Raw genomic sequence first — 17760 nt, 5'->3', positions numbered from 1 at the left:
CGTTGCGTTTGCCCCCTGTGCTGTGCTTTCTTTAATATGCGCCCACTATATGCCTGGGGCGGGGGGGGGGGGGGGGGGGGGGGGGGGCGCCGCAGGTAATCAATCAGGGTTCTCTAGAAAAATAGGACCAATAGGACAAAGAGGGGGCGCCTGGCTGGCTCAGTCACTAGAGCATATGACTCTTGACCTCGGGGTTGTAAGCTTGAGTCCATGTTGGGTGTACAGATGGCTTAAAAAAAAAAAAGAATAAAATCTTCCAAAAGAATAGGATAGGAGCGCCTGGGGGGGCTCCGTGGGTGAAGCGTCTGACTCTTGATTTTGACTCAGGTGGTGATCCCACAGGTTCACGAGTTCGAGCCCCGCATCCGGCTCCGCGCCGGCAGTGAGGAGCCTGCTCGGGATTCTCTCTCTCTCTCTCTCTCTCTCTCTCTCTGTCTCTCTGTCTCTGCCCCTCCCCCACTCTCTCTCTCGGAATAAATTTTTAAAAACAGGATAAAGAAACAGGGGGGAGGGGAGGGAGAGAGAGAGTGAGGCAAGGAAGGAGGAGGAAAAGGATATTTGTCTTAAGAAATTGGTTCCTGGAGGAGCGCCTGGTGGCCCAGTGGGTTGAGCATCTGACTTCCGTTCAGGTCACGAGCTCGCGGTTTGTGGGTTCAAGCCCCACGTCAGGGCCCGGGCTGACAGCTCAGAGCCTGGGGCCTGCTTCGGATTCTGTATCTCGTTCTCTCTCTGCCCCTCCCCCACTTGTGTTCTGTCTCTCTGTCTCTCTGTGTCTCTCAAAAAGAAATAAAAATGTAAAAAAATAAAATAAAATAAAAAAGAAATTGGTTCCTGGAATTGTGGGAGCTGGCAAGCCATGGGAACCTGATACAAAGGTTCTGTGTGTGTGTGTGTGTGTGTGTAGATACAGATATATACAGATATATATCTTAGCACTTTTCTCTGAGTCACTAGAGAGTGAGCTAGAAACCCCATGCCTCTTTACCACAGAGCGAGTAGGAAATATAGTACTGATGTAATCTGCACTTCATGTTCAAATGTCACCAACTGTTCCAATAAAGTGCTTTTGTCGCAAGTTTTTCTTTTATTTATTTTGAGAGAGAGAAAGTGAGCAGGAGAGGGGCAGAGAGAGAGGGAGAGAGAAAATCCCAAGCAGGCCGAGCGGAGCGCGCGGGGCTTGATCCCATGACTGTGAGATCATGACCTGAGGCGCCCCATCACTTTTGCTTTCTGAATAATGTTTCTGTGACGACATTTTAAAGCACCTATTTCCCCCCCTTTCAACAGCTTAATAAATCCATTCTTGGCTTGAAATCTGTTTACTTAATCATTTGCCTATTGGGATTAGGTGGTTTCTGACGCTTTTGTTCAGACCACAGTGAGCACCCTCAGACATAATAATAAAAAAAAAAACACAAAAAACACAACCCAATAGAAAAATGGGCCAGGGTGCCTGGGTGGCTTAGTCAGTTAAGGATCCGACTTCAGCTCAGGTCACGATCTCACAGTTTGTGGGTTTGAGTCCCGCGTCGGGCTCTGTGCGTCTGGGCTCAGAGCCCGGAGCCTGCTTGGGATTCTGTGTCTCCCTCTCTCTCTGCCCCTCCCCTGCCTGCTCTCTGTCTCTCAAAAATAAAGAAATGTTTAAAAAAAATTGTTTTTGTTAATAAAAAAATAAAATCTTTAAAACAATTTTTAAATCCCATGTTACTTTGAATCCGCATTTCCTGCTACCCATCTGAAGCTGGCCGGGCCGAGCATGGGGCTGCAGCCACCACACCACGGACAACAGCCACTGGTGGCCAGCCACCACCCTGCTAGCTGTCACAGGAAGCCCAGAGCCAGACAGATGCTGGCCTTGTGTACTGGGGGTCCTCAGCGGTGGCCACAGGATCTTCTGAGGCAGGATGTGGGGGGCCCAGCCCCAGCAGTGGCTGGGCCCACACAACCTTCTAACCCTGGTCAGACGGACTTCGGGAACTTCCAGCCCCGGCTGAACCTGGAAACCAGATGGTGACAGGAAGTACCAAGGGGAAGCTGGGAGAAAGCAGCTGGAGGGCACATCAGGCAGAAGGCCTCTTCTCGGTGGAAAACACCAGCAAGAACAACAACAGGGGCGCCTGGGGGGGGGCTCAGGTCATGATCTCGCGGTTCGCGAGTTCGAGCCCGGCGTGGTGCCCTGTGCTAACGGCTCAGAGCCTGGAACCTGCTTCGGATTCTGCGTCTCCTTCTCTCTCTGCCCCTCCCCCACTCACTCTCGCTCTCTCTCTCAAAAATCAATAAACATTAGAAAATATTTTTTTAATAAATAAAAATGCACGGATACAAAGCAAATGGGTATCTCTGATCCTAAAATTCCGGTTTTAAGATTTTTTAAATTGTTCATTAATTTATTTTGAACCCAATAGGACAAAACCCATTTTTGGGGGCGTGCCATCCTGCGAGTGTTGACAAAAAACACCCGGTGGGGTAACCACCACCGCAAATGAGACCCGGAACAGTCTCGTCCCCCGCCCCCCCACCCCAGAAAATTCCCTCAGGGGCCTCTTTGCAGCCAGCCCCTCCCCCACCTGTAACCCCTGGCAACCGCCGCGCTAGTCTCATGGCCAGATTGGCCTTTTCCAGAATGTCCTATAAACGGAATCATACTATAGGCAGCTTTCTGAATCTGACTTCTCACCCTCAGCCTCATACGTTTACAATTCATCCCTGTCGCTGTGTGGGTCGCAGAAGTCCCCTTTAATTGCTGAGTGGCACTCCATCCTCCCACGACTCTTGATCTCAGGGTGGTGAGTTCCAGCCCCGCGTGGGGCGGAGAGACTCCGGACAAATAAAATCTTTAAAAGGTTTCACTGCTGCAGGGTGTCCGGGGAGCTAGGAGCCGGACTGCTGCGTGATGTGGTTAATGTGTGTTTTGATTTTATTTTATTTTATTTTATTTTTAATTTTTTAACGTTTATTTATTATTGAGAGACAGAGAGACACAGAGCATGAGCAGGGGAGGGGTAGACACAGGGGGAGACACGGAATCCAAAGCAGGCTCCAGGCTCTGAGTTGTCGGCACAGAGCCCGATGTGGGGCTCGAACCCACAAACCGTGAGATCATGACCTGAGCCGAAGTGGGTTGCCCAACCAACTGAGCCACCCAGGCGCCCCTGTGTGTTTCAATTTTATAAGAAACCCGCTGCATTCATTTTCTGTTGCCACGAACGACCGCCAACTGGGTGGCTTAAAGCGACAACAGTTTATTGTCTCCCTGGCATGGAAGTCAGAAGCCTGAAATCGAGGTGAGGGCAGGGCAGGGCCTCGCCTCCCGTAGGGGCAGGAGAGGATTCACCCCTGCCTCCTGTAGCTTCTGGAGGCTCCAGATACTCCTGGCTCTTGTGGCCGCGTCCAGCCTCGGCCTCTGTCTTCACCTGGCCTCTCTTCTCTTCTTTTGTCTCCCTGTCTTTTGTTAATGTTTATTTATTTATTTTGAGAGAGAGCGAGAGAGGGTGTGCGCAGGGGAGGGGCAGAGAGAGAGAATCGCGGGCAGGCTCCCGGCCCAGAGCCCAGAGCCCAACGCGGGGCTCGAACGCACGACCGAGATCATGACCTGAGCCGAAGTCGGTCCGGCCGGGCCGTCGCCCTGTGGAGGTGTTTTAAGCCTTGCCCTTTGTCGGGTCTGTGTTCGGTCACGGGTGCACGCGCTTTGTCTTAAGTTTGTTTATTTTTAAGTAACCTCTCCACTCGACATGAGACTCGATCTCACAACCCTGAGATCAAGAATCGCCCACTCCTCCAACCCAGCCAGCCAGGTGCCCCTTGTGGGAAGGTGGGGGCTGGGGGGGACACACATTTGCAATCAGCTGAAAATCTGATATGAAGGCAGAGCTGTTTTCCTGGCAATAAACAACTGATATTATTCTCTAATTGTAAACTGTTTCCCGTGCACCTGCCCCCCCACACACCCCCCCCACAAAAAAAGACTAAGTCTGAAGAAGGGGGAAAAAATAGAGGCGCCTGGGTGGCTCGGTCGGTTAAGCATCCGACTTCGGCTCAGGTCATGATCACCCGGTTCATGGGTTCGAGCCCCACATCGGGCTCCGTGCTGACACCTCGGAGCCTGAAGCCGGCTTCGGATTCTCTGTCTCCCTCCCTCTCTGTCCCTCTCCCATTTGTTCTTTATCTCTCTCTCTCTCAAGAAAAAAAAAAAAAAAAAACATTTAAAAATTAAAAAAAATTTAAATATATATATGAATAAAATGAAAATAGGACAAGATCTGGAGACGATCGCAATTTTGCCTGAGTTTCCCCCAAAGCGGTGATTTGACAGGTAGTTTACGCGGGGGGTTGATCACGGGCAGCAGGAGTGAGGAAGTACAGAACAGAGACCAGAGAAGGGAGAAAGGCCATTAAAGGGTGTGTTAACGCCCACCGGTTGGGGGCAATCGGGGCTTGATCCTGCTGGGGACCCTGTGAGGAACCAGGCAGAACAGACTTCGGGATCTTCCCACCGAAGGGGGGGGGGGGGTGGGCATTGATGTCATCACTCGCTGCCCCCTTTGAGGCGGGGTCGCCCCAACCCCTCCCACCTCGGGGGCTGCACCTGGGGTCCAAATGAGTCCAGCGATGCCAGAAAAAAGCCACAAGGAGACACCTCCGTGCCAAGCTGAGAGGCTGACCAGGTGCCGGAAACTGTCAGTCCCTGCGGGTGAACCCAGGCGGGGAGAGGCACCTGCGCTGTCTCCTCCCCCCCGGATGCCCCTTGACAATTTCTTTTTTAACCAGGAAATTGTCTCTGCTCTGGCCAGACGCTGTAATTCACTTTCTGTCCGCGGTTTTTTTGGTTTTGTTTTGGTTTTTGGTTTTTTTTTTTTGGTTTTTTTTCTGACGAACAGAAATCAGTTTCTCTGCCTCAGCTCTAAATCAATGCTCAAAGGAAACTAGTGTAAAACCATCAGGTTTAAAGAGCGCTGAATTGTTACCTTTTCTGAAGCGCAAAATTGTCGGCATCCCCAGGAGGCTCCAACCTGTCGGTCAGGCTTGGAAGAAACTCTACCCAATGAAGTGGACCTAATAAGGCATGTAAAACATGCATCCTGAATATCCGTGGAGAACCAAGAGAGGAGATTGAAAATCGGAAGCAAGACGAGGAAGTTATGAAGTAGAACCTAACTGGAGACAAGGGACATGAACGATATAATTACTGAAATAAAGAACTTAATAGGTGAGTTGAATGGCCGAACGGATACAGCTAAAGAATGAGTGAGCGAGCTGAAAATGCTGTCCCCAAAGGCCTCCATGTGGGAGAGAGAGAGAGAAACCCTAAGGAAAAAACTAAGGTCTATATGGATATAAGTAACAGTTCGAGGGGCACCTGGCCGGCTCAGTCGGTTGAGCATCTGACTTTGGCTCGGGTCATGATCTCATGGTTCATGGGTTCAAGCCCCGCGTCAGGCTCTGGGCTGACCGCTCGGGGCCTGGAGCCTGCTTCGGATTCTGGGTCTCCCTCTTTCTCTGCCCCTCCCCCAGTCCTGCTCTGTCTCTCTCTCTCTCTCAAAAATAAAGCAACATTAAAACCAAATAAAAAATAATAAATTTTTTTTTAAAGAATACAGAATTCATGGAGGTCTTTGCAGTCAGATAAACCTTTGTATGTGACTGGCCATGTTTCTGACCTCCCCGCCCCCATCCCATCCACTTCTGTAAAACGAGGGGAAGAATGTTTAGTGCGCAGGGTTGTTGTCAAAATATCATGACCGAATGGGAAACGCCTTAGTAGAATAAAGCTTTTTATTATTCTTATTTTTTTAGAGAGAGAGTGTGTGCGCGGGGGAGAAGGGCAGAGGGAGACAAAGAAAATCTTAAATTTTTTTTTATGTTTTATTTTATATTTGAGAGACAGCGAGCAGGGGAGGGGCAGAGAGATAGAGACAGAACCAGAAGCAGGCTCCAGGCTCCGAGCGGTGAGCAGAGAGCCCGACGCGGGGCTCGAACTCACGAGCAATGAGCTCCGGGACCTGAGCCGAAGTCGGACGCTCAACCGACTGAGCCGCCCAGGGGCCCCCATAATAAAGCTTTTGAAATGACTATAATGCTTGTGGCAACTGAGTGAAGCTTAGGATGCAAAACTGAAGACACCGAGTCTCCTGTTAAATCCAGTACATGTACCACTGAGTTCCTATGTGCTGTTTTTCACGACTTTATTAAAGTGTAATCGATGTGCCACACGCAGCACGTATCGAGAACGAGGTAGGAAGGTGACGCCCCCGCCACAAGCAAGTTAGCAAACATTTCCATAGTGCCCAGAAGGTTCTTTGCGGTTCTTTGTAACCGAGCCCTCCCTCTACCCTCTGCCCTCAGGAAACCACTGATCTGCCTTCTGTCGTAACAGATCGGTTTGAATTTCCTAGAATTTCGCATAAGTGGAAGGGTAAGGTAGGAGGTGCTTTCCCTTGCCCCGTGTCTTTCACGCGGTGTAATGTTCCGTATCCAATTCCTTTTTCTTGCAAAGCTGTATCCCACTGTTGGGTGGGAGAGGCAGAAAAATGCCCCGGGGTCTCCATGCCCCTGTAACTGACCCCCTCCAACAAAAACCCTGGACACCAAGGCTCAGGGGAGCCTCCCTGGTTGGCAAAGGCTCCAGGTGTGCGGCCGCGTGACCTCGCTAGGAAAAGCGACCGCTGTCCATACGACTCCGTGGGGACAGACAACCGGAAGCTCAGGCCTGGTCTCTCCCGGAGGCCGCGTGCCCACCTTTCCCCTCGGCTGACGTTAATCTCTCTCCTTTCGCCCCGATAAATCACAAGTGTGATTCTAACAGCTCTTCTGGGTTCCGTGAGCCCTTCTGGTGAGTCGCGAAACATGAAAGTCGTCTTGGGGACGTGCGACAGACGCACCTGTCTGGGTGCTTCTCAGCAACCGCGCCTCTCGGAATTTTCCAGAGGGTCCATTGGTTTCCATCTTTGGCTTTCTTTCCACTTCCCAAACCCAGATACCACCCGCCTCCAGCTGTCCATTTGATGACCACACCCCACGCTTCCCAGTTTTCAGTTTGCCTCTCCCCCTATCTAATTGCACACCACCTTCCTGTCCCTTTCTCAGAAACGTTGTCCCCTCTTGGGGCGCCTGGGTGGCTCACTGGGTTGAGCGCCCGACTCTTGATTTTTGACTCAGGTCGTGATCCCGGGGTTGTGGGATCGAGCCCCATGGCAGGCTCCGTGCGGAGCGTGGAGCCCGCTTGGAATGCTCTCTCTCCCTCTCTCTGCCCTCTGCCCCTCCCCCGCTCACACTCACTCTCTCTCTAAAATTTAAACAAAGCAAAGAATCTTTATCCGCTCTCTTCTTGTTGCGTTTCCTCCTCCTTCAGTCACCCCGAACTTCAGCGTTTCCTTCTCTCCATCCCCGCGTCCACTGTGTCTCCGTCTTCCCCGCTCGGTGCCATGGCCTGTCAGTGTGGCTCCTCCCCATCTCTCTCTGTCCCCCCATCACCCAGCCTTTGGGGGACTCTCCACCCCCTCTGTCCTCTCTCTCGGTGTCTCTGAGATGCTTTCAAGGTAACTCAAGCCCTTCAACTTCATCTCCTCAGATGGGTCATCGGTCCTGCCTCCTTATTTTTTTTTTTTTAATGTTTATTTATCTATTTTTAGAGAGTGGGGGAGGGGCAGAGAGAGAGACAGAGAGAGAGAATCCCAACCAGGCTCCGTGCTGTCAGTGTGGAGCCCAACATGGGGCTCGATCCCATGAACCATGAGATTCGTCAGAACCTGAGCCGAGATCAAGAGTCGGACGCTCAGGGGCGCCTGGGTGGCTCAGTCGGATGAGCGTCCGACTTCGGCTCAGGTCACGATCTCGCGGTTCGTGGGTTCGAGCACCGCGTCGGGCTCTGCTCTGACAGCTCGGAGCCTGGAGCCTGCTTTGGATTCTGTGTCTCCCTCTCTCTCTGCCCCTCCCCCGTTCATGCTCTGTCTCTCTCTGTCCCAAAAATAAATAAAAAACGTTGAAAAAAAATTAAAAAAAAAAAAACAAAAAAAACCACCACATTTGTTTATTTTTATCACAGCGAAGTGCGGGCGTCAGCACGTAATCAAACAGAAAACAGAGAACATGAAACACTCTCCTCTCGGTCCTTATCAGGCTCAGGGCAAGCACTTCCTAAGTGTTCTACGCTGCTTCTGTCCCCTGCCAGCAAGGACACTTTTCAGTCCCCCCCAGTCCTGGGGCAGCGGGGACAGGCAACAAAGAGCTCTCTCAGGCTCTGAGCATTGCTCTGAAAGAGAAGGGGTTGGGGCCCCTAGGGAGCTCAGTGGGTTGAGCGTCCGACTTCGGCTCAGGTCATGAGCTCGCGGTTCGTGGGTTCGAGACCCGCGTTGGGCTCTGTGCTGATGGCTCGGAGCCCGGAACCTGCTTCGGATTCTGGGTCTCCCTCTCTCTCTCCGCCCCTCCCCGACTCATGCTCTATCTCTCTGTCTCTCAAAAATAAATAAACATTAAAAAAAATGTTTTTAATAATCATCATCATAATAAAAGAATAGGCTCACAGTTGTCCTTTAGTGTCACAAGTAAAACAAACAAACAAAAAATTGGCCTCCAATCGGTATCCTCTCTCATGGTCCTGTGGATGGACTTCCGGGCACTTCTCACTTGGAGCCTCTTGAGGTCGGCTGGAGCCGTGCTCATCTGAAGGCCCAACCGGGCCGGACGTGCCAGGTGACCCGCTCACATGGTTGGCCGTCGATTCTGGCCGTCGAGTGGGGGCATAGCTGGGATTTTCAACCAGACAGCCTACGCGCGGGCTCTCCATACGGTTTGGGCTGAGAAGCAAAGCCAGCAGTGACATGGGGCGCAGGTTAGAGTCAGATCACATGGCTCTCAGCTTCCCACCTACACACCCCCCGCCCCCCAACACACACAGTTGTTGCTCTGTCAATTACTCCTCAGCCTCTAGGGCACAATGTGAACATTTATGCCTTTTATACCCTCCCTGCCCGCATGGCCATCCTTTGATTCCCAGTTTCAGGTTTGAGCCCAGCGCCCAGGTCACCCACCCCCCCGTCCACCCCCTCATCCTATGGCGACGCGGGACATGGGACATGACCACCCGTGCAGATCCGGTAACCCTTCACAAGCCTTCGTTCCGTCCGCCTCATCTCCTTGGAAGGAATGTGTCTCCCATCCCTTTATAGCAAGAGGCTGTGCAACTTGCTTGGCCAGTGGGATGAAGGCACACAGACCACAGAGGCTTGAGATGCACCATGGCTGTTGGGCTCACACCTCTGCCATTACTACGAGAAGGATATTCCTGGGATAGGCCGTTGGTCCCAAGCACCTGCCAGGTGGATGCACCTGCCAGGATCAGCCCGGCCACAAGCAGCTGAGGGAGCCCAGCCAAGATCAGCAAGCCATCCAACCACGCGCAGCCCCAGGCAGTCCAGCTCCATGGGACCCCGGTCGGTCGTACAGGAGAAGTCAGCTAGGATCAGCAGAGCCTTCCGGCCACGATCAGCTGACCCCCGGATGCACCCGCTAAATAAACATCCGTGTGTGTACATCACACGCAGATTTGGGTTATTCTCGGACCAGAGTAAACCGATACATTAGCAGCAGTATAGCCGTGAGTCCATCATCACTACATGGTTGCAGAGTGACTAAGTGATAAAGAATTGTACCCAGAACCACATGTGAAATGTACATGCCCCGGGGGGCGCCTGGGGGGCCCCGTCGGTTAAGCATCTGACTTCAGGTCACCGTCTCCGGGTTCACATCGGGCTCTGCACTGACAGTGTGGAGCCTGCTTGGGATTCTCTCTCCCTCTCTCTCTCTCTCTCTCTCTGCCCTTCCCCCCCCCCCCCCACTCACATGCTCTCACACTTTCTCTCTAAATAAATAAATATATGTGTATATATATATATATATATTTTTTTTTTTTTTTTTTTTGAAATTCAGGATGATGTAGCTGGAGGGGGAGTGGGTTTAAAAGGCTCATGCTCGGGGGGCTCCTGGGTGGCGCAGTTGGTTAAGCGTCCGACTTCAGCCAGGTCACGATCTCGCGGTCCGTGAGTTGGAGCCCCGCGTCGGGCTCTGGGCTGATGGCTCGGAGCCTGGAGCCTGTTTCCGATTCTGTGTCTCCCTCTCTCTCTGTCGCTCCCCCCGTTCATGCTCTGTCTCTCTCTGTCTCAAAAATAAATAAAAAACGTTGAAAAAAAAATTAAAAAAAAAATAAATAAATAAAAGGCTCATGCTCGGACTTTCCATGACTTGGCTGGAGTTCACCAAACTTTTTTTTTTTTTTCCAGAGGCTAGCTGACTTGTAACATTGCAACAGAACAAATGCAGAAGCAACTATAAGAACCCAGTTGTCTTCTATTGAGCCAGACGTTAAATATTCTCAGAAATGTAAAGTGATGTCACTCTTCTCATTACATTTTTTTTTTTTTTTGGAAAATACAGCATTTTTCATTCGAAATGTTATTTATGTTGGGGCGCCTGGGTGGCTCAGCTGGTGAAGTGTCCGACTTCAGCTCAGGTCACGATCTCGCGGTCCGTGAGTTCGAGCCCCGCGTCGGGCTCTGGGCTGATGGCTCGGAGCCTGGAGCCTGTTTCCGATTCTGTGTCTCCCTCTCTCTCTGCCCCTTCCCCGTTCATGCTCTGTCTCTCTCTGTCTCTGTCTCAAAGATAAATAGACGTTAAAATAAAAAATAATAATAAACAAAAAAAGGATGGAAATTCTGATACACAATACAACGTGGATGAAACTTGACAACTTGATGCTAAGTGAAATGAGACAGGCACGAAAGGGCAAATATTGTTCGACTGCACTTAAATGAGGCACAGAGAAGAGGTAAATTCACAGAGACAGAAAGTAAAATAGAGGTTGCCTGGAGTGGGGGAGGTGGGGAGATGGAGAGTATTGTTTGAGGGATACAAAGTTTCAGTTTGGGGAAATGAAAACATTCTGGAAACCCCGTGGCAGTGACGGTCCCACAACAAGGTGAATGTATTTCATGCCACCAACTGCACACCTAAAATATAGGACATGGCACATTTTATGTCCTGAAATCATTGTTTGCACCATATGCTAACGAACTTGGATGCAAATTTTAAGAAATAAAAAATTAAAAAAAAATTTTTTAAATAAAAATAAAGAAATGGCCCCCCAAAATGTACTTTTTACATTTCTTCTGGCCAAAGCAGGTGGGCGCCCTCTGGTGGAAGTACAGGGTATCGGTTGGCGGCGCAAAATTTCTCCGGAATTTTCAACTCTGAAGACGGAGGCAGATATGAGGCAGCTGATATGAGGACTTTATTTCAGCAGATCAACTTTATTTTATTTTTATTTTTATTTTTTTTATTTTTTTAACGTTTATTTATTTTTGAGACAGAGAGAGACAGAGCATGAACAGGGAGGGGCAGAGAGAGAGGGAGACACAGAATCTGAAACAGGCCCCAGGCTCTGAGCTGTCAGCACAGAGCCCGACGCGGGGCTCGAACTCACGGACCGCGAGATCGTGACCTGAGCCGAAGTCGGACGCTTAACCGACCGAGCCACCCAGGTGCCCCACAGCAGATCAACTTTAAACCCTGAACTATGCCTCTTGTCGTGCACATTCACTCACACACACGCACGCGCGCACACACAATTACAGACACAACGAGACCCTTGCAAACGCACACAGACACGATCACACATACGAAAAACTCTCCCAAAGACCCACATAGGTACACACACAGAGGGACACAGGGGCGCCTGGGTGGCTCAGTCAGCTAAACTTCCCGACTCTTGATTTCAGCTCAGGTCTTGATCTGAGGGCCATGAGTTCAAGCCCTGCCCTGGGCATAAAGCCTACTAAGAAAAACAAACAAACAAACAACAAAAACAAGGAGACAGGGACACACGGACAGTCGCTTACACACATGACACTGAAAACAGCGTATGATTAACAAAGGGGACTTAGTAGACCAGCGCCGTTCTCTATTTTTAAAAAAATCGTAATGGAAAATGAGTTTCTTCCCAAAGCCATTAAATAAACGTTGAACAAGTAATTAAGATGAATCTCGGTTGGGCAGCATGCCCGACTTGAGGTCCACAATCCCTTAGCTGAAGTCCTTGGGGACAGATGCCTTTCGGAACTCAGAAGAGTTCCAATTTTAGAAAGGCGATTCTGAGCAAATGCCACATTTTATGTAACACTCCCAGGGGTCTGAGGCAGCCCCCTCCCCACCAGACATGTTAGTATATTTGCAGCAACGCCCGTGGAAGTTCACACCAACGGAGATAAATAAAGGGTGTAAATAATAGAAAGTTTAACCCCAAAGCGGTGTGGAAAGATCATCTTTCCCTTCAACAAACTTACGAATTAGCGCCAGTCCAGAATTAAAAAAAAAAAAAAAAAGTAAGTAACTCTTATCAGTTGATTTGCCACCATGTGAGACTGAGCCCAAACTACCCCCCCCAAAGAACCTGTTTTGGTTGTCACGGCTTTTTGGAATTCGGGACACGGGACCCTCCTAGCAGGCCCCTGGAACGTGCACGTACAAATGTTTCTGCCGTGATTGTGAATCTTGGATCCCGGCCAGGGTAGGCTTCCGGGAGGACGGCGACGCTTTGGCGCCCCCTCCTGGAAGTTCCAGCCCTTGCGGTTGGGCTGCAGCGGGGAGGTCTACGGCCTTGGGCTTGATCCAGCGGTGGGTCGCGATTGGCCGAACCGTTTAGAGTAATCGATTACCGCCTTCTCGCGCCAGGGCGTGATGGAACCCAAGCCTCAACCAACCGCACCTGACGGCCCCTGGCACAGGCACGGGGGTCCAGGTTTGTCATGTGACCTGCACTGATCCCACCAAGTTGAAAGAAAGCCCTTCAGCCCACCAGGAGGGGCGAGGCCTCCCTCTCTCCCAGGGATGGGAATGAGTTCCCAGGTGCCTCCGTCCGTCCGTGGGCACCCTGCAAAGCCCCTTGGGGGTGAGGCTGCCCCTAAGCCCCGAAAGAACTAGAAACACTGTAGGGCCCTGTGATGGCCACCCAAGGGTGTTGCTCGGCTCTCCCTTTAAGAGACCCTGCTGCGGGGGCGCCTGGGTGGCTCAGTCGGTTGAGTGTCCGACTTCCGCCCAGGTCCTGACCTCGCAGTTCGGGAGTTCGAGCCTCGCATCCGGCTCCCTGCTGTCGGTGCAGAGCCTGCTTCGGGTCCTCTGTCCCCTTCTCTCTCTGCCTCTCCCCACGCATGTGCGTGCATGCTCACACCTCCCCCACCTCCTCAAAAACCTCCCCGCCCCCAGACTTTCTCCTCTAGTCCAGTCCCTCCTCCCCTCCTTTTCACAGCGATCAGATCAATGGAGGTGGTAATGACCGCACAACACCGGACTTCATGCCCTGAACTTTACACTTTTAAACGGTTCGAGGCGCCTGGGTGGCTCAGCTGGTTAAGCACCAACGCTCTTGATTCCGGCTCAGGTCATGATCTTGCGGTTCCTGAGATTGAGTCCCCACGTCGGGCTCTGGGCTGACAGTATGGGAACCTGCCTGGGGTTCTCTCGCTCCCTCTCTCTCTCTCTCTCTGCCCCTTCCCCGCTCTTTCTCTTTCTCAAAAATAAACTTCAAAATATATGCTCTGGAGGCCCGGGTGGCTCAGTCAGTTAGGTGTCCGACTTGATTTCGGCTCAGGTCATGACCTCACAGTTTGTGAGATTGAACGTCATACGAGGCTCTGCACCGACAGTTCGGGAACCAGCGTAAGATTCTCTCTCCACCCCCCTCCCTTTGGCTCGTGCTCTCTAAAATAAATTAAAATTTTTTTGAACAGAAGGAAAGAAAGAAAGAAAGAAAGAAAGAAAGAAAGAAAGAAAGAAAGAAAGAAAGAAAGAAAGAAGGAAGGAAGGAAGGAAGGAAGGAAGGAAGGAAGGAAGGAAGGAAGGAAGGAAGGAAGGAAACTTGTAGACCAGAGAAATTTCAGTGATTTGCCTAAGAAGCTGAACAAAAGGGCGCCTGGGTGGCTCAGTCGGTGAAGCGTCCGACTTCGGCTCAGGTCATGATCTCGCGGTTTGTGAGTTCGAGCCTCACATCAGGCTCTGTGCTGACAGCTCGGAGCCTGGAGCCTGCTTCGGATTCTGTGTCTCCCTCTCTCTCCGCCCCTCCCCTGCTCACGCTATTAAAAAAACAACAACACAATTTTAAAATAAAATGGCTCAAGTGGTAACTTTTATGCTATGTGTATTTCACACACACACTAAGATTTTGACCACCCACGTGTCCTCCAGGCCACTACCTTGTTCTAGCCACTGTCTCTCACCTGAACCATGGCCGTGGCCTCCTCCCTGGGCCCCAGCTTCCACCCTCGCGCTCCCTACAGTTTATTCCCACGTGGCAATCAGAGGGTCCCGTTAACACCTAAGCGGGCTCTGTCCCTCCTCAGCTCAAGAACTTTCCATGGTTCTACTTCATTCAAAGTAAAAGCCAAAGACCTCACGGTGGGTCTTTGAGGTTCTGTACAATCTGCCCCTATTCTCTCTCTCTCTCTCTTACTCTTGCGTCCCTTTCTGCTCTCTCCTTCACTCACTCTGCTCACTCCCTGGCTTCTTCATGGTTCCTTGAACCGGCCAAGCACCTGAGCCTCAGGGCTATCGCACTTGTTGTTCCCATGTCCTGGAACACTCTTCCCGCCAGAGATCTGTATGCCCGGCCCTTACCTCTTTGGCATCTGCCCAGGAACCAGCAACTCCATTACTCCCTGTCACCCTGATTATCTTCGTCCGTTGTGCTTCTTGTTAACAGACATAACATGTATTTAAGTCACTCATCATGCTTCTTGTCTGTCTCTCCAGCAATAGGTCAGCTCCCTCGAAAGCAGGAAGCTTTGCCTGTTTTGTTCACCGCTGTGACCCAGGTGCCTAGAATAAGGCCTGGCACAGAGTAAATGCTCAGTAAGTGTTTGTTAAGTGCAAAATTAAGAGGCAGTGACCAAAAGAGAGACTAAGAGATAAGGAAGACAGCCAAAGATGGGAGAGGAGATAGGGCACCGGGGGACTGAGCTGGGGAAGAACCGAGAAGGGGGGGAGAGGGAGGGGGGGTGTTGGGGCAGGATGGGGAGGGGGGGAGCAAGGGGAGGGAGGGAGGAGACACAGAGAGAGAGCTGGGGCGGAAAGCGACAGAGACTCAAGAGAGTGAGTCAGAAAGAGCACGGAGTGAGGGACAGAGGCAGAGACAACACTGAGAGATGGCAGGGAGAGACAGAGAGGCAGGGACGGAAGGGGGAGAGAGCAGGGTGGCGAGGGAGACACAGAGACAGGAAGAGAAACCGAGGAATGGGGAGCAACGGAGCTGGGAGAAGAGGGCAGGAAGCTAGAGAGCCGAGAGGGTTCAGAGATGCAGAGGGTCCCCACCTCCAACTCACCACTTGCTGGTGTCCAGAGCTCTGGGCCGACTTGACATCCCTCGGGATCCAAGCTGTGGTTTTTTTTAAATCCCTGAGGGACAGAGGCGGGTGGAGAGAAGGAACGTGTGATGCCGTTTGAAAGGCTTTGGATCACTAATTTACTCTGGAAGTACGATCATCATCTTCGTTTCACAGGACCAGGAAGGTTGAGTAACCTGCCCAAGGTCACACAGCTAGGGAGAGGAAGAGCTGGAATTTGGATCTGGGCATCTTGGCTCCACGGTCAGTGCCCTATGCTAACCATAAAGGGGTGCCGGGTCCCTGAGTTCCCCTTCGGTTTGGAGACACCCTCTGGGAAGTGGTGCTGGACGGATAGAAGGGAGGGAACGAGGGACACAGAATGACTGACATTCTCAGCCCAGTCCATATCCACTGATGTCCCAGCCTGAGGGAGGAGGTTCAGTTTCACTCCCCTGGGAAAGTCTCCAGTGCAAAGGAGGAGGCTAGACGAGAAAACCGCTACCTGCGTATAGGGTCCAATGCCCTGCCCAGAGCCAGGCCTCAGTCCTCTGCGGGGAGGGGATACATTCAACCACTTCGGACTCTTTCGGCAGGCCTGGAATTTCTCTGCCTCGGTCCACCAGCAGCGCTGCAGACCAGAGAGGTTGTACGAATCTTTAAAGGCAGCACAGTACTGGCCAACTTCCTCTGTGATTTCCAGGGGGGCACAGCCCCACCACACCCCTGTCCACCCTCAGCTCTCAGACCCGGGGAAGAAGGCCTCACTCCCTCCCAGCAGCAATCCTGACATCTCAGGGGGACTCAGCCTCTCTGCCTGACGCTATAATCACACTAATCCCAATCCCTGAAGACCCCAATGCTTGTGCGAAACCATCCCACCTCTCCCCTCATCTGTGCTGGAACAAGAGGGCGGACTGTCTGCTTCTCTCCAGAGGCACTTGTCTTCTGCCCCAAGCGGACACAAAACTGCGAAGTCCTTCACGCTGTCTGACCTTCAACTGCTCTGTTGCAGATAAGCCTCTTCTCCCCACCCCAAAGGCTAAGTGTTGGCGATGGGAAAAGAAAAACACGCCCACCCAGGTCAAGGGAGAGCCCACCCGAGCCACCCAGGGCAAAAGACACGAGGATCAGATGCCGGGAAGGCCTTCCCCTTACAAACTTGAAAAGAGAGACATCTCGAAAACAATACAACAAACACAGCACCAGGCACTTGGGGCTGGAGTTTATTGCAGGGGGGACATACGGACACGGAGATTCAGAGAGGAGGAGGGCGGGTTGTGGGCTCTGTGCTCAGAATCCCATGGAGGGGGTCAGAAGGCAGAGGTCAGGAGAGGGTCTGCCAGATGGTGGAGGACCCCGGTCTGATGGCAGAGGAGCCTGATGGCGGAGAAGCCTGACGGCAGAGGAGCGAGGCCCCAAGCCAGCTCCCCTTCGCTCCCCATTCTTCAGGATGACGACTCCGGAGACGCTGGGCGGTGTCGTGAAGACGGAGCCCGGGCCCGACCGGGTACGGAGCATCCGCCGCGGGGGCGCCGGCCTCTCGAGGGCCGGAGATCCAGCAGGGGGTGGAAGGGACGGCTACCCGGGTCCTCGCCCCCCCGCGGCCTCCGGCCTCTCTCTGGGTGTCTGGCGGTGGTTCGGGCGGCGGCTGTGGTCGCTGTGGCGGCGGCGGCGGCGGCTGCGCGGCAGCTCGAGCTGGGGTCGCGGCCCGCCGGGGGCTCCCAAGAGGCAGGAGATCGAGGCAGCGGCAGGCGCCGGGGCAGGCGGCGCGCCCGGGCGGGCGGCGCACGGAGGAGACGGCGCGCTGGGCGGCGGGCCGGCGGGGCCCGCGGGGGGCCGCGTGGGAACCCAGATGAGACCGTAGTAGACGGCGAGCAGCACGGCGGCCAACGAGACGCAGAGGAAGTAGGCGCAGACGGGGGCCAGGCGCAGCCAGCGGCCCCGCGGGCCCTCGCTCAGCCCGGCGCCACCCGGGCTCTCGCCGCCGCCGCCCACGCAGCTCGTGCCCCGCATCCCCGCAGCCCACTCCGCCCGGCGCAGCGGCCCGCACAGGCCCCGCCCCCGCGCCCTGGGCCCGCCCCCTCCCCGGGCCCGCCCCCGCGCTCTGCATCTCCTTGATCCAACCCCGCCCCCCGCCAGGATGATCACGCCCCCGCGCGGGCTGGTCTCCTCCGCATCCTGGACCCACCCCCTCCCCAGACTCCAGCCAACCATTATCAAGCTAAGACTTAACTAGCGCCCTGACCCCACCCCCACTTGGCTCTGACCCCGCCCCAGGCCCGCAAACGCAGCTGGCAACTACTGCCAGGCTTCGGTGTGACGCCCACACCTCTTAAATGCGAACCCGCCCAGCACTTAGCCCCGCCCTCCTCCTTCTGGCCTCCTCCCCGCGCCC

General features: G+C 53.0%; 1 protein-coding gene across 1 annotated transcript; it reads right to left on the bottom strand.

The window, feature by feature from the left end:
- Positions 1-16571: 16571 nt before the first annotated feature.
- Positions 16572-17703, bottom strand: INAFM1 (InaF motif containing 1). The gene has a single exon (XM_019425885.2). The coding sequence runs from the start codon at positions 17577-17579 to the stop codon at positions 16944-16946; it is 636 nt and encodes a 211-aa protein (XP_019281430.2). The 5' UTR covers positions 17580-17703; the 3' UTR covers positions 16572-16943.
- Between the last annotated feature and the right edge of the window lie 57 nt (positions 17704-17760).

The sequence above is a fragment of the Panthera pardus genome, unplaced genomic scaffold (assembly GCF_024362965.1).
Source record: "Panthera pardus isolate Hobbes unplaced genomic scaffold, ASM2436296v1 HiC_scaffold_18, whole genome shotgun sequence".
NCBI lineage: Eukaryota > Metazoa > Chordata > Mammalia > Carnivora > Felidae > Panthera > Panthera pardus.
Note: the sequence above shows the minus strand (reverse complement) of the source record. Positions and strands in the feature narration are given on the sequence as shown.

Excerpts from the sequence above, each read along its gene's own strand:
- INAFM1 (XM_019425885.2), bottom strand. The coding sequence starts at position 17,579 with ATGGTTGGCTGGAGTCTGGGGAGGGGGTGGGTCCAGGATGCGGAGGAG.